This window comes from Cyprinodon variegatus, unplaced genomic scaffold (genome assembly GCF_000732505.1).
Source record: "Cyprinodon variegatus isolate N-32 unplaced genomic scaffold, C_variegatus-1.0 Scaffold933, whole genome shotgun sequence".
Classification (NCBI taxonomy): domain Eukaryota; kingdom Metazoa; phylum Chordata; class Actinopteri; order Cyprinodontiformes; family Cyprinodontidae; genus Cyprinodon; species Cyprinodon variegatus.
Window position 1 is genome coordinate 128,755 of NW_015151386.1, and position 24,669 is coordinate 153,423.

General features: G+C 39.9%; 1 protein-coding gene across 1 annotated transcript in view; it reads left to right on the forward strand.

Annotated features, from left to right (window-relative positions):
- Positions 1 to 12,194: 12,194 nt before the first annotated feature.
- The window catches only part of LOC107100064 (homeobox protein meis3-like), a 16,213-nt gene continuing 3,738 nt past the window's right edge, over positions 12,195 to 24,669 (forward strand). Inside the window, exons 1-12 of the mRNA XM_015398420.1 lie at positions 12,195 to 12,539; positions 12,905 to 13,014; positions 16,636 to 16,775; positions 16,968 to 17,145; positions 17,240 to 17,290; positions 17,386 to 17,436; positions 19,140 to 19,289; positions 19,399 to 19,507; positions 20,947 to 21,092; positions 21,713 to 21,789; positions 23,664 to 23,722; positions 23,809 to 23,895. Coding sequence (XP_015253906.1) covers positions 13,003 to 13,014; positions 16,636 to 16,775; positions 16,968 to 17,145; positions 17,240 to 17,290; positions 17,386 to 17,436; positions 19,140 to 19,289; positions 19,399 to 19,507; positions 20,947 to 21,092; positions 21,713 to 21,789; positions 23,664 to 23,722; positions 23,809 to 23,895 — 1,060 coding nt within the window. The 5' untranslated portion in view covers positions 12,195 to 12,539; positions 12,905 to 13,002. The remainder of the gene's footprint in view (positions 12,540 to 12,904; positions 13,015 to 16,635; positions 16,776 to 16,967; positions 17,146 to 17,239; positions 17,291 to 17,385; positions 17,437 to 19,139; positions 19,290 to 19,398; positions 19,508 to 20,946; positions 21,093 to 21,712; positions 21,790 to 23,663; positions 23,723 to 23,808; positions 23,896 to 24,669) is intronic.

Here is a 24,669-nt window from a genome sequence, read left to right on the forward strand (position 1 = left end):
GTTACGGGAAGGATTTTCTATGATCCAGAGCAGGATCAGCTTTCATGGGGAAAAAAAAAACTTTAAATATAAAATAAAGCTTCCACCGACACACAAAAGGCCTCATTGGTGTTTGCTGCTGGGTTTCTATGTTGTTGCTAAATGCTTCTTCACCCACAGATGTAATCTCATTTCTGCATAGACTGAATTGGGGGACAGCTAATTTTTTGTTTAGTTTTGGGGGGCATCTTGTTCCCGGTAATCTATATCCCTTCACTGTTGCAAACTAAGAGACACGCACACTACCACAAACTCCATGAGCTGCTATCTAGATTATCAGCCAGGAGAGCGACAGGGCATGCTTTTTCTCTCCCCACCACCGCCCCACCTCCTCCTCTCTCTCTCTCTGCAGCCTGTCCTGTTGATCAATGAGGAAGTTCTTGGGCCTCAACTATTAATCAGAGCCTATCGGCTATCTGTCCGCAGAGCCAACCAATCACGGCCCTCCGACAGCTGGGCCATGAAAAATGTGGCCCTGGTGGATGGAGGGGAGGAGGTTCTGGGGGGGTGGAGGGGGCAGTGATGGGGTCGCCAAGAAGAGGAGGAAGGTGAAGAAGCACTCCATCTGAACTGAGTCAGGTCACGGCTGCACTTAACGTGGAGGTGGCCTCCGCACGGAGGTGCACAATCAGAGTTCATGGTTTCCATGATAGAACAACGCGATTTAAAGCATCGCTCCAGCTTTAAACGTTAAAAGTAACAAAGCTCCAATGAGCATAGTGTTTTCACGGTGCCTCTGAGGGGGAAAGCTCCCCTGTGAGAAGTTTTCCTCCGCTGATCTCATGTCCAACGCTGAGCAACCTCTCCGAGCTTCATCAATACGCCACCGTCGCTCTTCTGCATAATCACAGTTGCTCACACTCATCCATTCACATCTTATTGCCATGATTGGATTACATCTAATGCTATTACATTGCTCCCATCTACCCCTCCCCCCTCTCATTGCACCTCTGTCTACCTCCTCATAGATTTCTTGCAGATGTTATTAGAGTCTGATACGGTGCAGGTCTCCCCCTCCTTTCTCCAACCCCACATTTTGGATTTATGAACCCCTCAGACTTCTCTGCTTTAATCTGTCTCTCCTCCTCCTCTCCCTTCCTGCGCCCGTCCATCCATCATTCCCTGGCTTGGTTTGGGCGGAAGAGTATTAATCCCGCCATCCCATCTCTCACTCCTGTGGACAGATGAGAAGGTAGAGGAGAAAAATGTGGATGGGAGGAGGAGGGGTAGAGGGTAGCCGACCTCAGATTACTTTTCATAACATTTCTGTAGCATGGTGGGAAACGATGATGAGGCATGGCAGGTGTTGGTACCTTCAACAGGTACAAGCTGGGGGTGATTGTGCGCTGCGTGAAAGTATTATCAATTGAACCTTTTCATATTTTGTCATGCTGTGACGTGAAACCTTGAGGCATTTCTTTTTGGATTTATGTTACAAATAATAAAATAGTCAGTAAATTATAACCCTGAGGTAGAAACAGAAACACAGCTGGTTTTGAAAGGCCTTAACTTAATTAGGCTAAATCTGAAATGTGTCTCTGGAGTTGGTGCTTTGGAAAAGCATTATTTTTCAGCCCAACGACTGGCTAAAATCATGTTTGGGTCTGGATTTCTGCAAAGCCATTCCAGGATAAAGCTTCGCTTTGATTGCACTGTCACTCTGACTGGATCTTAAAGCTAGTTCTGCTGCTAGAATTTGAACCACAGCTCCAGTTTATTTAAGCCTCTGAAAGGTTTTCTTTCAGCGCTTCCTTCAACTCTAAACAGCATCCATGAGCCCATCAAAAAAAAGCATACCCACAGAATAACGCTGCCACCGCCATGCATCATCATGGGTTTGTTGATTACAAGATGTTGTGCTGCTTCCAAACTAACTAACTAGTGTCATCTGCATTCATCCTTACATGAATTGCAGCAAACTGATAAAAAACCTTCATATGATCCTCTTAACATGAATTTATTGCTTGTCACTGTTACAATAATGGTTCAATTTGTAGAATTCATGACTTGTCAGTAATCTGAGTGAGTTTTGTATCTGCGGAGCTTTCATTAGGAAACATTGAGCTTCTTGACTGGTCCTCATGCACTCCCTATTAGTTAAGATGGGCGGCCCTGCCATGTTCGGCCTGCAAATATGCCAACTCTTCATTTTTTTCGAACATGGATTCAACAAAGCCCTGTAAGATAACCAAGGCTGATAACTTTGCCTAATTACATAAAGCTGCTTCTTAATCCATGATCCATCCTCATGATGATGTTTGTTCTTTAATGCTTTTAAACAAACTTGTGAAACCTGAGATTAAATTTCAAACAGATCGGCTCTTTTTACTACTTACTTTTCAACGGTTTATTAGCAATCAGACTAAAAAGAGCTAATACAAACTTTAAAGAGTTTAATTTGTAAAAAGTTTACTTTCATTACTTTCCATCAGGTTTTTACAAATCAAACACTTTGAAGTTAAATAACTTTTAAACCCCAGTAAAACACATTAAAGTGTGTGGATTTAAAAGACAAAAAATGCAGAACAATTCTAGAAACTTGAAACCTTTTGAAGATATCCTGTATCATGTTCAGACGAGAGAATGAACTACTTGGTATGGGGATCCGTGTCTCTGTCCTGCAGCCTGCATGTTTAACTGGCAGTGACAGACTCAAACTGTTCTGCTGTTCGGTTAAAAGATGCGTCCCGATCAAGCTTGCTGATGTCTGTCCTAAACAGACACTCACACAGAACCAGTCGGCTTCAAAGAATCCAATCAGTTCGGGGAAATCAATCGTTGGGTTTAAGTATTTATTATGCTGGACCCCTCCACACTAAATGCTGCATAGAAGCAAATTCAATGAAACTGGGTAAAAAAAAGGAGAAAAATTTGACCAGGAGTCAAGGAAAAGTCGGTTCTCCACCTCACCTCAGCCCCCACTCTGTATCGTGGTCTGTGCAGTGGCAGGTAGATTAAGGGGCGTGATAGATGCCCCTCTCTGTATCTCCCTCTCCCCACCCCCACCACCACCCAATCCCCCCAGCTCCCTCCATCCCATCCATCATGGCGGCTGGTGTAATTGCGGCTGCGTGGGGCTGGCAGAGGCAGCCTCCATCCATCTCCTTAACAACAAACAGTCATGAGGACGGATGGTGCTGCACTCCCCAGTTAATCTCCATCTATGAGGGGGGAGAGGGGGCAGGAGGGTAACAAAGAAGAGGAGGAGGAAAGAAGGAAAAATGGTGGAGAAGAAAATAATACAAAAAAAACTTTACAAATAAAGGGGGGTAAAATCTGGAGTGGAATATTGGTCACATGTTTCATCTCAGCTGGTAAAAACATCTAAAGATGAATGACCCAGGTGGCTGGAAGGAGCGGATCTGGGGGGAGAAAGTTTGCAAACAGGCTGCAAGAGAAGCTCAATAAGGGAGGATTTGCCTGGAGAGGAGGGAGAGAGCAGATGAGCTGGAGGGAGGGAGAAAATATATTCCAATATTCTCCAAGAAGACCCAGAAAGTGGAGCCCCTCTGCATTCACCCCACTTTCTTTTCCACCATCCTTCCTTTCTCCTTTTACATACCTCCATTACCCTGATCCCCCCCTTCACCGACACAGGCAGAGTAGGTTCACAGTTGTCTGATGTTTCTGCTGCAAGGCGGTTGCTGCCAGGGGTCATGGCAGCCAGATTTCCTTTATGTTGGAGTCACCAGAGTCAACAAGGCTGGGTGGCCTTCTGAAGTTCAGTAAAACTAGACCTTTGTGGCAAGATGATCAAACTGTGGAGGATGGATTACCATGTGAAACAGCTGGAAGCGTGTATGTTTGAAGAAACAGAATCATGCTGAGAGGGCTCTACAGAAGGAAAGGGCTCTTTGAATATCAGCTAAATCGAGGCTTTAAGGACATAAAATGAAACAAAAGTCGATCCTTTCTTAAATAAGAGAAAAATAAACACACAAGCACACACCTCCACCTCTCCGCTTGTTGTGCCCTGTTTTGTAGCCCCGGGCATCGCCTGGAGGAACGCCCAGCTTAGAAAGGTAACAGCAGGACACTGACCCTCCAGCAGGCAACAAGGGCCACACACATGCCTGCATATACACACACACACACTACAGTACATGCATTCCTGAATCTGCTGTCCTGTGCACACATTTATGCTGGTGTGAGCACACACACTCACCTGGCCTTGGTGGGTGTGGAGCAGCGAGCACTCAAGCCTTGACAGGAGGAGACAAATAACTGCAGCAGCCTTGACATGCAGAATGGCCACTGCACAGAGGACCTGGTTGACTGATATTCAACTCTGTGGTGCAGAAAATGAGACTATTTTTTTTCTCCAAAGCGGGTCTCTACAACAAACTGCAATCATATAAGCGGGAATAAACCTGCGCTTGCTCTGGCTTAAGAATCTCCTTTATCTTAAGTTAGAAGCAAACACTTGTTAAGTATTTGTTCTATTAAAAAGGCAAGGAGCTCGCAGTTGTTTAAGATGTCATGGGGACAGAAATTTCAAATCAATTAAAGCACCTTTCAAAAGCAATCCACCACCTGGGAGGAACATTCAATGTATTATTTTCTCTCAGAATTAATTTCATTTGGGACCGTAAATGCTGAATTTACTCAAAGACACATAAAATGTTTTTTATCCGCTGGGGATGTCTTCTTGCTCTGCTTTTTTTTTGCACTTATATTTCTGATTATCTTGTGAATCCTACCCACATATAACAGGAGAGTCAGTGGAAGATGGCAGTCTTTTTGCAATCTGAAAGTTGCAGGTTTATTTCCAGCTGTCCTTGTCCCGTGTTGACATACCCATGCCATGGCAAGGCACTTGCACCGAAGTTACGTCCTAATCTGCAAACTGGTGAATGTGGATGTTGCTACATTAGAAAACAGTTAGTTATAGCAGTTTTTCCCAACCTTTTTTGAACTGTCTACCCATTTGTGAATTTTGTCTTACCATGTGTTCCCCTCTCAGTCAAAAGTACTGATGATTGTCCAAATGTGGAAAATACAGTAACTGATTATAAAATAAAAACTATTTTACTTAATCTTTTAATTTGAGCATTTAATTCTTAGGCATATTATGCTTTCCATCTCTAATAAATAAACAGCATTAATATGTTGCCTGGAAGTTACTAAGGAATTGAAATACTTACAAAATAAAATCATATTATAAACCTGTATTTATAAAACTGGAGCCCCTCTGAGTAACTCCCTTATAATCACATTTAAACTTGATGAATTGGGAACAAAATACAGAACAAAAATTATAACCAGACTAAATTAATTAGTATTACTTTCAGCTTTGATGAGCTCTGAAAGCTCAGTGTGAAAAACAACAGATAACAGGCTGTTCTCTACATCCAGTCTGCTCCTCTGCTTGGTTTGAATGTGCGTCAAAGCTGAAGTTGAACTCAAACATATAAGAAAAACTTACTTTTTGGTTGATAAAAGCTTGTTTAACTTTTCAGTCGTGTCCGCACAAAGTCAAACCGATCCCAGCCCTATATTATTTTATAAGAAATAAAACATTTTAATGTACCCCTTGCAATGCACTTGCGCACCACTAGGGGTACAAGTACCCCCAGCTTGAAATCACTGAGTTATAGAGACTGGAATGGCACTTGATAGTTTCCACCCATTTATTTAAACCTGTGTAAATATTAAAATGTTTTTTTTTTATTCTGAATTTGTTAATAGATAAATATCTACCCCTTGGCACTGGGTATAGAAATTATTCCAAATCAGGAGATAACTGTGATTAATTCCATCTAAGCTACAGTTCCAATAGCTACACCAAGGCCTAATGTGGAAAGGTTATGGGACTCCAGCAAACCATAATCCCCACAAACCCAGAAAGTCACGGAGCTGTGGTCATCCGACTCCTTCCTTTAAAAGATGAAAGCCTTACCTGAAACCCTTATTTTGTTTTAATCATTTTTTTTTCCTGAAAATATAACTTTTTCTGATATAATATCCATCTGGGTTATTCTTTAAACCAACAAGGATTTGAAATGATGGATGGCTGACCCACCAGGACCGAAACAAAGATAGGCAGAGTTCCAGTCTGAACAGCTGGATTCTATACACCCACAGCTCCAAGGCTGTTACATCATTTTTAAATACTCTATAGACACAATATGCTACACAAATCCTCTTTGCCCCTAAAATAAATAATAAGCATAGATAAAAATCTGACTCCGCTCATCCCAGTATCTGAGAGATTCTTATTGTTTGAATGTTTCAATGGTTTTTCCTCTTTCCCCTGGGCTCTTATAGACTCACAGGGTTTAGAATGCCCCACTGAATGCTTTGATACAAAGTCCAGCTTAAAGATTGGATGTTAATCCCTGAAACTGTTGTCAGATGTTTTAAATTCAGTCTAAAGTTTTTCTAATTTCTCAAATATAATAAGAAATGCATCACACTGCATGGTGCAACTTCCTCCAAGGTTTAGAAAGCATTTTTACAGCAGTGCCATGTGAGCTTACTTTGCTTTGATTTATTTTCACATATCCTATTTATTTTATAAGCATGTGGCCTTAAATATGCTGAACATTTTAGGCTCTTGTTTTTGTAACTTGATCAAGACAACTTTCACTGAAGGTTTAGGAGTAAAAATAGCCTGAAGAATATCTTTAAGGGTAAAGCTTTTGAAAATGTTCTATGCCTTAGAACTGTGACACAAACAAGTAGCAATTTGGGCTGAAAATGAATAATAAAATAAAATAATGATATGTATTTCAGTAAGCATCTTCACTGATATTGATACTGATTATTGATAACATTTGATCAGAATAGGTTATTTTGTTTTTGTAGATTTGCTTTACATAGAGTTATTTTCTCATATGTAGAAAATAAATGTTTTGACTTTTCAGCAACAGAACCTAGAGAACCCAAAACCTCTGATAAAGGCTGATAAACAAGTGGGGAAATATTTAATTTATAAAAAAATGAAACAAAAGCAAAGATTGAGGGAATTAAAATAAAGATTTGAGCTTTTTTTCCATTTTGGATCCTAACTCCACTGATTTAACAGATGATAATTACTTACTCTGTCGGAACAAAAAACAAGCTAGAACTGATCTGCCTGACTCTTTATTGTATTTAGACTTTGACAACACAGAGTGTATACAAAGCAAAATTTCATTTTGTACAGCTCTCATGACATTTACATTTCTTAAAGTGCAGTGATCAACTGTAAACATTGGGGGGGAAAAAACACATGGTAAAAAAAAAAGTTTGATGCAAAGACTGTGACATGATTTAGAGTTTTTTTCAACATTCAGCTTTTTTTTCAGTTTTTTTTTTTTTCAGTTTATTGCATTTTGTCAATAGAAGGGAAAGATTGTGGCGTTTATACAGATTTTATTATGATGAACTCTCTAAAAGTTTGAACTTTTAGAACTGCAAAGATTTTTGTATGTGTTAAAACAGGAAATTAAGTTTATGCAACTTGTTTAGCCACAACACTTCACTATTCACAAGTTGGGCCAGCATGTGGTTCACACCCCACCCCATGTCACACGCACTTTTTTTTTTTTTAGATGAATGATGTTTTCATTACAAAAGTGAAGGCAACTGTTAATTCTTAATCTGCATCCAAGGAGGACCTGCAAATGATTGTCTGCATGTCTCTGCATCCTTGAAACTTTATTCTGACCTGAAAATGCAGAAAAATTATGTTATTTCTGTTGTTTAGAAGCATTAAGCAGATTGCATATACTTCTATCATCAAGCAATTATAGATATCTACAAATATCGTATATTGTGTTTAAAGTAAACGCATAATAGTTAGAAAAATCTAAATCTAATCTTAAATCTAAAAAAAAAAAAAAAATACGTTTTTATCTTAAAAAAAATCCTTAAATGCAGTTATATAAATGTTATTATTAAATTCAATTATGTTTTATAGGAACGGGCTGATGGACTGTTATTTATACGCGTTTTTATGTAAATTAAAGTAATCGACGTGTTTAGATAATAGACTCTTAGATAAATGTTGAAGATTTATGGTACAATTCATCTCCATAAGACAATCAATTCTGCCCAGGACGTTAGGGTTCGGAAGATAAATGTTAATCCTTGTAAACATGAATGTTGCACACTTCAGCGGGTAATCCTTTCCAATCCAACCTGTTGAAGGGAAAACGCGCCTTTTCCAGCCCATTGACGCTGCTTTATTCCGGCTCCTGCGCTGTGATCAGCCCAGAGGGAAGCGCGCACCCTGCAGAGTTTAAAGGCCCCATGGCTGCACGGACAGCACTGTGAGGGGGGGCCCCGGCCACGCAAAACATGCATGCCGCCCACAGAGACTCCTGCCCCGGCCCGCTGCTCCCCTCCAAGCCGCTGCTGATTGAAGTGCAGCCCCCCCTCACAGCGGGGCCGGTCAAAGAGCTGCGTTTTGGATAATTATTATGTTACTGAGGTGCCATTTACAACACAAGCATGAAAGTTTGGCTACTCACTAACATGTGAATGGGCTTTTTTTCCTACCCTCTGTGTCTCTTTGGTTAAAGTTCAACTTTCCCACTGTCCTGGTTCTGTTATCCTTCTTATTTCATCCTCTTTTTTTCAATCAACAAGAGAAAGACCAAAGGGTGACATTTGGGCATGTGTCAAAAGGCCTTAATGAATGTCTAGAAAACAATAAAACACTCTGAAAGCTGTCTGTCAGTCAACAAGCACGTTTCAGTTTTATTTATGACCTTAGATTATAGGTGATCTAATTAAGGCTCTTAAATTTGCTTTACAATTAACCTACAAAACATTCTATTAAGGTTCATAAATAACGTTTTTTTGTTTGTTTGTTTTTTTTACAGGTTGTCCACATTTCCACAGGCTCTTGTGCTGAATTTAATAGCTGCAGCTTAATCATCAAATTGATTGTCCAGATTTTCCTGAAGTCTTTTCAACTATGGGCTCCACAGAGAGAATTATTATGAATCTCATCCAAAGCTTCAGCCTGATAAATATCTTGCAGCTGCAGGGAGGGCGGGAGAAAAATGAAGAAAGGATCAAATCTGGGCAGACCCCTAATAGCAATTCTGGGCTTGCATTGAAGGGTTCTCTGCCTAGGGTGTGTCTCTGTTGAGGGCAGCAGAATAAAAAAATAAAATAAAAAAACGTTCTTTAAGTTAAGCCTGTTCCTCCTTTTTTTTTGTTTCTTTTCAAATATAATTTAATTGTTCACATCTCTAATCAATTTACTGAAAAAACACAACTATTGTGAACTGAAATAAGTTTACTGATGGGTTTTTGATGCATATTGAAAGAAAAGGATGGTTGACATCCTTCATATTAGAGGTTTGAGTGCTAAGGAAATTACCTAAGCTTGCTTTAATGTTAAAAGTGTCAACAAGCAGTATGTAAGTATCAGAACTGGACCCTAAACACATGAGACAAGCTTTCTTGGTCCACATTTACTTTAACATCACATTTCACCAGGTGGATTTGTATCTCTTTCCTAGTAAATACATGCCACCAAGTTGCACTATGGGAAGATGCAAACCTAAAGTGATAATCTAATGCTTTCGACAAATGCTTTGCTGAGTCCGTTCATCAGTGCAGACATTACTTTGTCACATATCTGAGCTTTTTTTTTAAGTACCATTCCTAATTACTACCATTTGTTTTTGTTGATTAATGTGCAGAACAAAGCAAAATTGTACAAGAATGATTTAAGAAACAGAACAAAGAGTATCAACAAAAACTTTTTGGGTTTTCTATTTCTACCTTTTTATTTTCTATTTTTCCTTTCTCACATTGAAAGTTAACATGGTAACATAAATGTCTTTGAACAGGGAGAGATAGCGGATGTCATTGTTTAGTGGATAAATACAAATTCTTATAGCTATATATGGCATTTCAGTTTTATACTTTTAATTTAACCCGTCAGAGTTAAAGAAAAATTCAACTTTACATAGAGAATGTGGGCATAAAGGGGACTGTATGCACAATATATGACCTACTGAAAATACAGAGGACCTGAACATTTTGCCTTTTCAGTCAGGCCAACAATTCACCCTAAGGATCCCCCTTTCAGAGGCATAGTCCAGTATCTGGTATTGCAGGCAAATAAAGAACCCAAACGACCGCCCATTCCCTAAGGCAGTGTTTTTCAATCCTGGTCCTCAAGGCACCCTGCCCTGCATGTTTTAGATGTTTCCCAGCTTTCACACACCTGTTATCAATTGATAGCAGATTATCAGGCTTTGCTGAACTGCAATCATCTGAATCAGGAGTGCTGAACCACAGAAACATCCAAAACATGCAGAGCAGGGTGCCTTGAGGACCAGGATTGAAAAACACTGCCCTAAGGGATGCAAATTGGACTGTCTGTCCGGTTCAATTTGCATGTTTTTTAAGCCAAAACAAGGCTTTATTTTGGTCCACGCTACAAAGTTTGTAACTCAACCGTATTCAGACATTTTGAATTGAAAAAGCTTCCTGGATGGGAGCCAATATGTCTTTCTTCAAACTTGGAAATAAAGTCCAGTGGATGTTTTTTTTTTACTTTTTTGGAATGACTATAACATGGATGACTGAGAAAATTCACAAGCAGAATGCGGGAATATTATATAAAAATGTATAATCTAAAAAGACCCATATGTGGATGCACTTAAGACATACGACTATCGCAAGACCATCACAATATCATGGATTAAAAATATCCCAAAAAATCTGCAAACATATCCAAAAAAAACTTGTGGATGCCCAGAGGTCAGGTTCCTCCATGAGTTCAGTTCCCAGATGCCAGAAGTTACAATTTTCCTCTGCTAGGATGATGGTTTGAAAATCCTGGGGTGTCCAAGCATCCTACAGCTCAGGAAAGAGACAGGTTATGTGTTCCACAGATACATTAATTAATGCTATTCTGGGACAAGAGCCTAGTGATCCCAAACAAAGATATGGATATATTACAGAAATGGGCAAATATATTTATCCATCTTCTTCCACCTGGGTGCTGTGGGGCTGGTGCCCATCTACGGCCGTCTATAGGCAAAAGGCAGTAGCCTCGTGAGACCATTCTGATCTCGGGAGCTTTCAAGGTTTCACTCGCAGATCAGTCTGGAGACTCTCCGTTAAAGAAATTTTGTAGCCGTTCACCAAACGAACGTCCAATCAGCGTTGGCTTTGAGGCGGGTTGAGGTGTGACGCAACGAGAAGCGCGACAGTTCAGTCTAAAGAACATGGCGGCTTCAGCCGATGAAACTAGCGTTAGCGTGGCTATCGAGCAAGTTTTATCAGAACTATTTCTTCACTGAAAGAAGAGCAAAACACTGCTCTGGAGGCTTTTCTCAGAGGAAAAGATGTTTTTGCTCTTCTCCCGACTGGTTTCGGCAAGAGTAGCCTGGCTTGTGTTTTCGTTGTCGCTCTGTTAGTACTTCATATGCTTCGTTGATCTGATTGGTTTATTTGGCCCGTCTATCACCAAAATAGGCCAATCAGCTAACCAGTATTTTCGCCCCTTCCCAAAATTACTTCAATGGAAGGTTTTCAGATGGATATGCGGAGCAAATCCATCTGGCGGAGTCAGGTAAGATATATATATATATATATATATATATATATATATAAATCTTGTGCCAATGCAATTTTTTGGCTCTTATACGATAACCAATACCTGGCTGTATTGTAAACAGATGGTATCGGTACCGATACCATCTGTTTGAAATTGATGTTTGTATATATGAAGAACTGCATACTACTTAGATGTAAAATAATTGCCATCATGGCTTTGTCAAGCTGCTGCCTACCTTTGTGAAGCAGGAAAAAGACTAATGCAAAGTGAATCCAGTAGAACTTTTTATTGCCTACCTGGAATGGGTGACAATAGTTGAATAAATGTTTGGCTCTCAGAATGTTATCTGGGCCCTATATGTTGGTACTCGCTGATACTGATACCACCATTTTAGTGCTGGATCGGGCCGCTCGATACTGGTATTGGTATCGGTGCCGACTATATATATATATATATTTACTTATTTATTTGTTTATTGTTATTTTTTAAATCTATGATTGTGGTTGAGTTTGTTTCAGAAGGCGTAGGTCAAAGAGAGTGGAAGGAGGGAGGGGTGAGGAGCTTGAATAGAGGAGGGAGGGATGGGTGGAGTGTGTTTGGGGGGGGGTAGTGATCCCGTCGCGTTGTGACCCCCAGAAACCTCCCCGCAACCCGCCTGGCCACCACTAGAGTCACTCCTCCTCCTCCTCCTTCTCTTTCTCTCCTCTTGGGGCTGAAAACACCATCGCTCATCCCGGGCTGTGACATTTTCCAGCTTGTCGCCGTATGCTGCTGCGCGGACAGCGAGCGCAGAGAGCCAAAAAGCAGGAGAGAGCAGGAGGGGGGAGGACGCCGCTAAGAGAAGCGCCGAGCATCATCTCCCAGCGATCCGGAGCGAGAGGCGCACCAAGCGGAGAACGACGCGCTGCAGGAAGCCGCTGCTCCCCTTTCACCTCTCCTCAATCCCGCACCGGACGCGGCCCGAACCGGACTGGATATTTACGTCTCGGTGGGACATTTCACGCTATTTACCGGAGCTCCGTAGGTTTTCCTACTCGCCAAGCAATAGCATTTAATAGGCTGCGGGAATCAGTTAAAGCCTTTATTACCTTTGAGCGCATTATAAGCCATTAGGCTGCTTTCACAGGCGGTCATCAGCCGCCCATATAAACCCTCCAGTCCCCATCATTATGGTGAAACATAAAACGCGATGGACAGGGAGTAAACACAGCCGCTCTCTGCTCACTTAATGTTTGTCTTCACTCCTTGCGGGCTGTTCTGTCTCCTTGTTGATTGTGCTCACAACTTAATTACTGGTTCGTTTATGAAAACATAAAAAAAAATAAATAAAAGCAAATGCACTCTGATTTCCAGGAGCCCGGATACAGAGAGGAAGGGAGGGGGGAAGGATCGCTGGAGCACAGCCGAGCAGCGCATCATCCTCTCCGGTGTAGGTCTGGCTGTCGAGGCGCATGGAGAAAAGGGTAGGTCCGATTGGCTTTTTTTTCTTTTCTACGAGTTTATTTGCAGAGCTGTAATAAAACCACAGTCCGATCGGTTTAAAATCATAACAACAGGAGCACATGGCTGGGAGGCTTGTTTGCAATGGACAGCTGCCACAAAAACGCGCAAGGCCCAGTGAGAGAGCAGTGGGCTGGAAGTGGCATGAGCTTGTTTAAGGGGGAAACACTACAAAAGGTTTTTAAATCCTAATTAGAAATCTTCAAAATAACCTGTTTTGATCTTAAAACACTTCAATTCTTAACATCTATCTATAAACTTCAATCCAGTGGAGATTATGGATGTGGTAACTTCCAATAAGAGGCCCTTATTTCAGGTTGTCTGATGTCTGTCAGTTAAAGGTTAGAGACTTGGTCATTAAGAGGCAGGGCAGAGCAGAGGAGATACAGCTCTTCAGCTCGGTATGTAGGTCAGTTTTTTTGCTACACTGATTCAGAGGCTGGGTGGTGGAGGAGGAGGAGGAGGAGGAACAGGCTGAGGCTGAAGGGGCAGCAGGCGGACTGAGCAATTAGTGGATGGAGGGTGTGCAGGAGGAGGGATTTCATAAAGTAGATCTGTACATCACAGAGTCTAAAACAACTGCAAAAAAGATCTGGTTTTAGAGACAAAGATAACAGGTCAAATGATTGAAGTCAAAGTGGTGTGATAGTTATCAAACATTTTGTGTGAGCAGGTTTAATGCAGTCTTTGTGACCAATATTTGCGTAAAAATAAATGCATTTGAATAAATATCTTCATATTTCCTTTCTGGGTTGTGATGTGGATAGAAAAATGTTCAGTTACTGGTAAGTTTTCAGGTTTTGGAAGCTGCACTTTGCTTTAAGTTTAGCCTCAGCCTTCTAAGGTGATCCTAAATCTGAATAGAAGCTTCATTTTGTCGTTTCAGCCAAATGCTGACTTCATTCATATCCCCCCCTTCTTGTTCTCTGCTGAGCTCTACAGACAATAAGAACAAAGCCTGGCTAAAACCAACAACTTAAGTTTAGGCTGAAACATCATGACAAGAGTTTTCATTGAGAAGAGTAATCATTGGTGTCAGACTTTAACCTTTATTGAAAAAGACATTTAAAAACTAATATTTGTTTAGAATGGAAAGAATCTTAATATTGGATACTATTCATTATGTCATTTAGTGTTTGGAGAGGATGATTTGTGAAAGATCGTCGCGTAAAATCAACGTTTGGAGGCTGCAACAGGTGTAAAGCCTTTTGAACAACAAAAAAGATGAAATACAGCTTTTAAATAAATATTTTTGCAATCTGAGCTGAATAAGTTTTCATAATCAAATTCCTTATCAGTATAAAATATTCATGTAAAAATGTCATATATTCTAAATCTTTTGCGCATTTAATTTGAATTTTTTCAAAAGGTTTTCGTTAGATGTTCCAGGTTAATACGTCAGCATGTGGATTTCAATCTTTACTCTTAATTTTGGTGCAAATATATACAAAAAGGATATAGAAACTAAGATTTTTTGCTAGATGATTAAACTTCAAACTAGTCCGCTCTTTTACCATTTCTTAAAAAAAAAAAAAAAAGCTAAATCCCATTATGACTTTTTCCATAATGCATGTAAGATTAAACAGATAAATACTTATACAGAAGTATTTTGTATGCGTTTCATCTATTAGCTCAGCTGCTCTTTCATTAAACGCCACATTAGGCAGGGCGCTGAGACGCATCAGACGCTCTGATCCATGTGTCGGAGCAACAGCTCTTCTTTTTGGAAAAAAACTAAAAAAAAAACCAAACCCTCACAGTTGTAAACAGTTATGAAGATGTCTGTCGATCAGATTTGTTTGTTCTTAATTTATGACTTCGCGGAATTTAGCGCCTGATCTCGCGCGCTTTGATCCTTCTGACGCACAGAAACTTGATCCGCTCCGTGCGTAAAAGGAGACGCGCAATCTGATAGCGGTGATTGTTTTAATAGCCAGCCGCCATAAAAACTAGAGGGTGTCCAGGGCCTCAGAGCAGGTGCTCTCTGTGACCATATGGGACTCAAAACAATTTGATAAGCCGTTTAGGACACAAGTGGGGTTCAGCAAAGTGCTTGATAGGAATACAGTGGTTTTGGATTTTTTTTATTTCCAGTCTAATTTTTTTTCACCAGACATAGTTCAGGTTTTACATTCTAAACATGCAGTTAAAATTAGCAGAAATTGGACACATATTTGTGCTGCAGTCTTCCTTTTACACAAAAAGCCAGGCTCAGCAAATCAAGGCTTGATTAAAAAAACCCCACCAGAGAACTGAAAGGTGTGTGCTTGAGCTGTGATCCCAGCGGTGCTGTGGGACTGTGACCTGTGTCCCTTTAATCCAGCAGAAAGAGAAACAGAAGCAGATGTGCTGACCTTAGCACAGACATGCCAGAGCAGCAAACAGGCTCAGATTAGCTCCATAACACACTCAGTCGGATGTGTTTACCCATGCAACGTGTGCCTTGACAGGCTGCTGCTGAGCGTGTGTTTTCCTTAAGTCTTTGGCGATGTCATGTCCCTGTGAGCATGCCATATGTGGGACTGATTCATTGTGTCATGGTGAGTTTTGCTAGTGAGTGAGCAGACCCCATGTCGGTGTCTGACAGCGAGGTTGACAGGGAGGCCTCAGCATGCTTTCCTTCTATTTTGGCTTTAAAGATGGTAAAGTTTACCGCTACAGGCGACTGTTAAAGCAAATCTAAAAAAAGTCAGCTTGCAGATTGTTATAAGGCCTTACGAGATACAATCTTGGAGGAAGGTCTTCACTGAAGAGAAGATTGAAGAGAAGGTCTTTGCCTTCATGTATAGCTTAGTGTGAGGCATAAAACTAAAACAGTTCATGAGCACACAGAGAAGAAAAGATCAGGGAAATTTAGAGAGAAAAACTAAGGTGGCTGCAAAACATTTAACATGGCAGTGGATGTTTACTTTACAGCAGGATGACAACCCTGGAAATACAACCAGAGCTACAATGGAAAGATTTATATGTTTGAGCGGCCCAGTCAAAATCCAGGCCTAAAAAATGGACAAGAGATTAAAAATGTCCCTCTGGGGTTCTCTCTAATCAAACTGATCTGAATAAACCTTAGAAAAGAGGAATGGGCAAAACATTCACTCCCTAAAAGATGGTAAAAAATAAAACCTGTATTTGTCACAAAAGGTTGATCTGCAAAAGGAAAAGAGACATCTACTTTTCCTTCAGCTTCACAATGTGTTATCATGCGTTGGTCTAATAGATGAATGCTTCACAAAATACTTTGAAGTTTGTTGCCGAAATGTGCTGCAATACAAAAAGTATAAAAAAAGTGTCAGTGAGTGTCAGGGAACACTTCTGCAAACAAACAGCAGAATTGTAATCCTCATAAAAGGTCGAGTCAGTTTTTAATTTTTGATCAAACCAAAGCTCAAAATCCCTGCAGTGACACACAAACAAAAATTCTCCTAAATTATAAAACCGCATTATGACTACCAACTGTACAGCCCCCCCCCAAAACCCCCGACGGATCGGTCACATAATAAAATAACGGCGAGATACCGTGTGGCGTGACCCCAGATGTCGAATGTATCTCACGCTTTCGGTCTCTAAACCTAATTGTGTTTCAGTATGAAGAGCTGGTGCACTACTCAGGGTCGGAGGGCATGCCGGTGGGGGGGTACGGAGAGGATGTCAGGGCGCTTCCTCCGCCACAGTACGGCCCCGCCATCCCTGACTCCCTCAAACACCACAAGGACCAGATCTATGGGTAGGAGGATTTCTGTGGTTTACAGTCTTGGCTGAATGTTTACAGCTGTCTGTTTCATACATGCTCTGTTGTACAGTTTGTGGATCATGTTCTGCATCATGTGTTCTCTATACCAACTGTTATTGTGTTTATGTCTGGTATGTTAACCGTTTACGTATATGTGTGTGTGTGTTTATGTGTGTGTGTGGGCAGTCACCCACTCTTTCCACTGCTGGCCTTAGTGTTTGAGAAGTGTGAGCTGGCCACCTGCTCCCCTCGGGACTCTTCCTCCTCCCTCTCAGCCAACTCCCACCTCCCCGGGATGGTCAACCACAGTGACGTCTGTTCCTCCGAATCCTTCAATGACGACATCGCCGCCTTCGCCAAGCAGGTGTGTGAGAAGCAGCACATCTCTTCTGTCATTTTGTGGCTTTTTGTTTTGATTTTTTTAATTTTTATGCTGAGACGATGAATGTGTTTTGCAGATTCGCTCCGAGAAGCCGATTTTTTCATCCAATCCTGAGCTGGACAACTTGGTATGATGCATGAGCTGACAGAGCGCTAAAATTCAAAATGCCATTTGCACTCAGTGGATCGTGAGCGATGTTGACATGATAATCTTCTCCAACAGATGATCCAGGCTATACAGGTTCTTCGATTTCATTTACTGGAGCTAGAGAAGGTTTGTCACACCCTCCTGAACTCTGCTCATTTGTTTCAAATGTTAAATTATCCTCTAGTTTCTGTTTGTGTGTATATTTATATATTTAATATATAGTCATATATAACCTGAAATGTTGGGTTCTCACATTAGATTCCACTAAGATTCCTCAGCTATTTTTTTAACTGCTGGAAAACTAAAAGTCTCCAACATTTTTTGGTTTGTAATTGCAGCAGCAAACATTACCCTCTGAGATTAATAATTCAAAACAGTCTTTCTATCAGATGTGATCAAACCAACTTCAATTTAAAATAGAGCTAAAACAACAATTAATCTTGATCGTGATTAATCGATTATTGAAATGATCATCAATTAATTTAGTAATCCATTCATCGTTAAATGGAGACTCTAGAACAGGCCTTTAGCTGACAAAGCAACCCACTTACAGCAGTAATTATATCAAAATTGTAAAAATATATATACATTTTGCTTTTAAGATTAAAAAATATTTGTATGTCATATTTGTATGTCAATATGTTCTATCCAGAACTCCTCAAGTTGAAAAGTTTTAGTTTCACCTGATTTAATTTCGTTAAACAAAGGAACCTTTGGATACCCAATTATTAAAAGTATTGTAAAGGATTTTCGCAAATTTCTGAAAAGACCCACCCTCTCCACTTAAAAAAAAAATGAATTCACATGCACAACCCTGGACCTGCTCCAGCGATGGAACGCCTATTAAATGCATGTGAGAGTGTTCACTCTCTGTTAAAAAATTGCTGTTTGCATCGCTCATACAAGCTTACTTTCCAAAAGAAGATTTGCAATTTTTCCACTACGTCAGACTCACCACCGGTAAATGAAAATGGGGGCGAGCACGTAGGACGGCCTTACACGTAAACATATCACCAGAATGATTTACAATTAGGAGGACCACTTATTTTGATGATCCACCCAGAAAAAGGAACATCCTTCACTATACCTTTAATCCATTAAATGAAAAAATGATTGACAGATTAATCGATTTGCAAAATGATTGTTAGTTGCAGCCATACTTTAAAATTTCTAGGGCTTTCTAAAAACTGCAAGGTTGACTGGAATTTAAAATGTATTACTTTTCCAATTGGAGGAATTGTCACTAAGGTGGGTAGGTATAAGCATCTCATGGCAGACTGCTCCTTTACAAACCAGAAAAATACAATGAATGAACATTGGTTATGCTTTTGAGGAAAACCAGAAGCTTTTTCCTTCTTCTGACTTCATTCTAAACTCCTCTCTGAGATAGAAAATTAACACTTCTGATTCCTCTCCACTAGATATCTGCCTTCATACTGAGTGTTCTTAGCAGAGCCTGGCAGAGCTTACACTTTTTTTTTTTTTACAGATTAAATTTTTATTTTTTGAGTTTTGCAGCAGCTAAGCACCAGTTAGCAACAGGATACCTAGATATTGACAGATTGATTTAATGTCTGATCATTCTTGGAACCAAAAACTAATTTGCTCTATTGGTATTGGCTATAAAAAAAACAGATAATTGCTCCAGTAAATGGGCTCATTAAGTCATCAAAGAGAAACTGGGTAAAAACAAAGCTGCACATACAACCAATAATGTTAATACTTATACTGAGAAAGATGAACACTATAGCAAAATTTATTTGGTTAAATTATGAACATTTATTTGCAAACTGATATCAAGTATAATTAGAGGTAATTTTCTTTTAAAGGTACACGACCTGTGTGATAACTTCTGCCATCGCTACATCACCTGCCTGAAAGGAAAGATGCCCACTGACCTCGTCCTGGATGAGCGGGAGGGAGGCTCTAAGTCAGACATGGAGGACTTTGGCGGATCCTGCACTAGTTTGTCAGAGCAGGTAAGACACCCCAATATTTTCATATATATAAGTATATATTTTTTTTACTTTGAATTAAAACCTGTTCTTCCTTGCATCCTTTCCTCCATCCCTATCTCTCCCCCTGCAGAATGCATCGTGGTTACGAGAGCCAGATGAATGTGCCACTACGCCTCTGGGAACACCAGGCACCTGTGGTCTGCCCTCTCACAGCACAGGAGACAACTGCAGCGACGCAGGCATGTAGACATGAGTTCTAGTGAATCATGATGAACATGTGAATGATAATATGAACAACTGTTCAACAAAAGTCTGACACAGCCACTACGCCCTGTAAAGTGCTTAATGGACTGCATTTATATAACAACTTCTAACCTTTATGGTTGTACAAAGTGTTATGGATAGGAACGCTATTTGGCCAATTATTCATTAATGTTAACTGAGCGGCTGCCCCATAAAAGCCCATAAAAAGCTCATCCTATGAGCATATTTTTACATCTTTTTAAGCTGATTAAACGAAGCAAACTTATATAATGTTTTTTTTTTAAAGACTGACAGTCTTTTACCTTAACTCACCCATTTATATAATATCAATGCACAAATCAGTTGACAACTTAGGATTTAGTATGTTACCAGAAGACACTAATAAAGGGTCTCTCATATAATCCAACAAAAAACATTTCAACTGTCAGGCAAAGCATTTTTTTGTGAACATCAGAGTGAAAAACAGCATTCTAGGTGATGAAAAGGTTCTTATTTTATATTAAACTTAAATGTTCAGGTTTTGAGTTGCACAAAATCAGTGCTTGCTTCTGTTAGTTATATGGCTCACTATGCAAGGCGCCACACTGCAAAAAATCTGAATCTAGATAAGTAATTTTTTCTTAAAATAAGTGCATTTGTTCTTGAATTGAGGAGGTAAAAGAGCCATTTTGCCAATGGAACAAGACAATTTACACTTATAATAAGAAAACACAATTGCATTGTCTTATTTCAAGTGCATATTATCTAATTATCTTATTTTAAGAGTAAAATTACTCTCATCTCATTTACCGACTCAAATTAAGGGTGAATACACTTAATTTAAGAATTATTTACTTATTTTTAGATAGTTTTTGCAGTGCATAGCCTACACTGCAAAAATGATCTCAAAATGAGTAAAAATGTCTTAAATTAAAGGTATTTACCCATAATTAGAGCAGGTAAATAAGGTGATTTGCCAATGGAATTAGTATTTTTACTCTTAAAATAAGGTATCTAGATAAAATGCACTTAAAATAAGACAATGTAATTGTTTTTTCTTATTTTAAGTGTAAATTGTCTTGTTCCATTGGCAAAGTGTCTCACTAAAATCCTTAATTCAAGAAAAAATGCACTTATTTTAAGAAGAAATGACTTAATTAGATTTCATTTTTTTTGCAGTGTACAGGGATCATCAGTTGTCTAAATAAAACTTGCCCAGTCATTTGCTCTCCAAATTACCTTTATTGCTGCTGAAATACATGGCCATTTATTTAGCAATAGATGACCTACCCCGCTATATACTCTCTCCGCAGGTGGTGGTGCAGCTAGCTAATAACGCTGTAATTTAAATCCAATTGAGTCATTTTACGTGGATTTATAAACATAAGTGTGATTTGTAACGTGCGTTGCACTGACTCCACCGCCTGTCTTGCAGGAGACGGTCTCGATGGGGGAGTGGCCTCGCCCAGCACAGGGGAGGAGGACGAGAGCGACCGGGACAGGAGAAACAACAAGAAGAGGGGCATCTTCCCCAAAGTGGCCACAAACATCATGAGAGCGTGGCTCTTCCAGCACCTGTCGGTGAGCTTCCTGTCTCCCTCCTTCAATCACACCTCACTGAAATCATCCCCTGCACTTGAAAAGTTTCTATTAGGACCACCTCTGCAGACGTAAAGCGGTGGTAGAGTGATTGCCTTTCAAAGGATTTACTGTGGGAAAAGCGTCAAGTGCAGAGATAGACAAAGAAGGGAAGCGAGTGTACGATGGAGGTCAATTAAATTAAATGTAAAACTGGGGATTAAGTGATTATGTGAATATGCTCGTGATAGAAGTGATAGAAATGGGGTGTGTAATTGTTGGTGAGGTGGTTAGATTAGTAATTAGCTACTAAATGAGGCAGGTCAAACGTTGCTTCACTCCAATTATTACAGTATGTGTATGTGTGCGTGGAGCGAGGGGAAAAAAGAGACCGAGTTAGTGGGTTTAGTGAGGCTTTAAATGTGAGTGTAGATGGGAATTTAGATGAAGGGTCTGCAGAATTCACACTGAGAGTTCACACACATTATTTCAGTCTGGGTTTAAGGGGAGGCTTTGTGTTTTTCTGGGTGGATCGTCTTTTCAGATCTGCCAGCATCACACCTCAGGGTCTTTGATTTTTTTTTTTACTTCCACTCTCTCTGGGTGTCTTTGTGTGTTCCCAGCATCCGTACCCATCGGAGGAGCAGAAGAAGCAGCTGTCGCAGGACACGGGGCTGACCATCTTACAGGTCAACAACTGGTCAGTGCTCTGTTCGGTCGATACTCTAATCCCAGCCGTGTGGCTCATCAATAATCAGTTAAAGTCTTTTATTTAAAAGAGATGCATTAGTTTACATTGCCTTGCTAAGGTATTCCTTTTCACGTTTAGTCACATTACAACTAAAAACCTGATTGTAATTCATCAGGGTTTTATGTAATAAACCGACACCAAGTAGCACACAATTTTGAGGCGTAAGGAAAATTAAACATTTTAAAAATCTTTCATAAAGAGGAAATAATCTCATTTGTGGTTCGCATTAATATTCAGCATTAAATACCATTCATTGCAGCAAATAGAGGTCAATGAAATCACAAATATACTCCACCTGGTTGTAATATAACTCGGTATAAATTAATTTCTTCTGTTCTTGAAGGCTTCAGAGGTTTGTTAGGGACACTAAAGAACAAAATGCAGCCTGAAGACCAAAGAAGACAGCAGACAGATGTTAAATGAATGGTTTCCTCAATATCTCAAGGTTTTAGTGTCTCAGAGATGCAGTTCATGATCTAAAGTGGCCAGATTCTGGAGGAACTGCAAGGCTACAGACATGGCCATGCAAGCAGTTGGGGAAGCAGAGATCCAGAGATCAGGAACTCATAAAAGGATTGCTCTTGGTTCTGAACTCCACAAATGAAGCCTTAAAAACCCCAAGAAGTAGGCAAGGGAGATAAAATACCAATGAAGATTTATCTCTTGGTGCAAAACATTTTTTTTAATGGAAACTTCACATCACCATCCATACGGTGCAGCATAGCGGTGGTAAAATCATATTGTGGGGAGGCTATTCTCCCCACATATAATGACCCTAATTGAACAACCAAAGTTATAGTACAGTAGAACGGTTTGTTTAGAATCATCTTCATCATTCAACGTCCAGATATAAAGCTACCCGAGAATCTGCAGTAAGAAAACGAAAGTTATGTTCACCTGCATTCTCCATCCAGTCGGAACAAGTCTGAGCTATATTACCATGAAAGATGTGAAAATTACTCAACATAAACACAACCGAAAAAGGTTTGACGCCGTAACCCTGCAAAAAGCAAGGTTCTACAAATGATTGACTCAAAAGAGGAACAAATGCATGAAAAATATTTCAAAATTCTTTAATTGGAATTCATGACTTCAAATCCAAGTTGTTATAAGTTCATGTGAAAACATAAAAGAGTGTGAATACTGTAACAGGATAGCTGTATGATGTAAAGAGTGGCAGCAGATGTTGGTGTGACTGTCTTTATTTTATAGCCTATATGTAGTGATTTTTTTATTGCTCACATTCAGTGTGAGTGGAAAGAAAGGGTCACACTTTTATAAGACTTTCAAAGAGCATTAGATTGTGGTTTACTGGTGCATAGTTTATGAGCCAGAGAAAAATGTACTGCAAAGCATTTTTCTCCCCTCAGCCAGTAAAATCCTGTCGCTCATAAAACAAACCCAGGGATCGATATCCAATAATCAGATTATTTACTGCTTCTAAGTTCCTTTTTTTAACGACAACAGACCTCAAAGCAGTCGTGCTTTTAAAAAACCTGCTTCCAAGTATTTACTTCACTGTGCATACGAATTTCTCGCTGTGTTTTGTTTTGACAAACATGGTTTTGTAGCTTACATGTTTCTATTCGAACTTCAGCAGCACACAGAGGGAGCGGATCAATCAATTATCACAGGGCGGATCGATACGTGCTCTGCCCTAACGTTGATTTACTCTGCCCTCTGAAAGGGTTAAGTGCTTGTAAAAGGGAAAAGGTTAATAGTCTCCCGCTCTGCCTTTTTCTCCATTAGCTGTCGGCCTCATCCATATCTTTTTCTCTCCCTCTCTGAACACATTCTGTCTTTATGTCTCGCGCCCTGTGCAGGTTCATAAACGCCCGGAGGAGAATAGTTCAGCCGATGATTGACCAGTCAAACCGCTCAGGTCAGTCTTTAGCCAGTCTTTGTCTAAATATGTGATGTGTATCTGAGTGTGTATTTGTGTCTCACTTTGCGTGTGTGGTCTCCCAGGTCAGGGTGGTCCCTACAGTCCAGAAGGAGCAGCTCTAGGCGGGTACGGGCTCGACGGGCAGGCCCATCTGGGGCTCCGAACGGCAGGTACGACAGACTCTTTTTGTTTGATCCTCATAAATATGAGCAGCAGATCATAATACCTGCAGTTACACACCTTAAACTCGAGTTTCTGCTGCTGAAAATATTCACCACACTGGAAAAAAAATCAAAATCTAGATAAGTTGTTTTTTCTTAAAATAAGTGTATTTGTTCTTGGATTTAGTAGGTAAAAGAGAGATTTAGCCAATGGAACAAGACAATTTACACTCACAATAAGAAAACACAATTGCATTGTCTTATTTCAGGTGCATTTTATCAAATTTTCTTATTTTAAGAGCAAAAATACTCATTCCATTGGCAAACTATCTCATTTACCTATTTAAATTAAGCATAAATACACTTAATTTAAGACATTTCTACTTATTTTTAGATCCTTTTTCCAGTACAGAACAATCGACTGGGATTATTTGCCGATGAAAACTGTCAAAGACATATTCCCACTTTTCTACCATTTTAGTGAGAAAGCAACTGCTGCTACTACAAATTAAAAATCCATATTATTTCTCTGTCAACAGCTACAGACAGTAATATCCCTATACTGTAAGTTCTTTAGTTATTTTAAAGGTTTTCAGTTCATATCACATCAACTTCTAAACGATTTGGAAGAATACTTCAATCAACATCCATACATCAATCAACGCCATTCATGGCTTTACCCACTCTTACTTGTCTGAGATTTTAACTTTTCGTAATTGTGGCAGAGCTTTACGCTCCTCGGGTCAGCTTCTGTTAGAGGTCCCTAGTTGAAGACTCAAACAG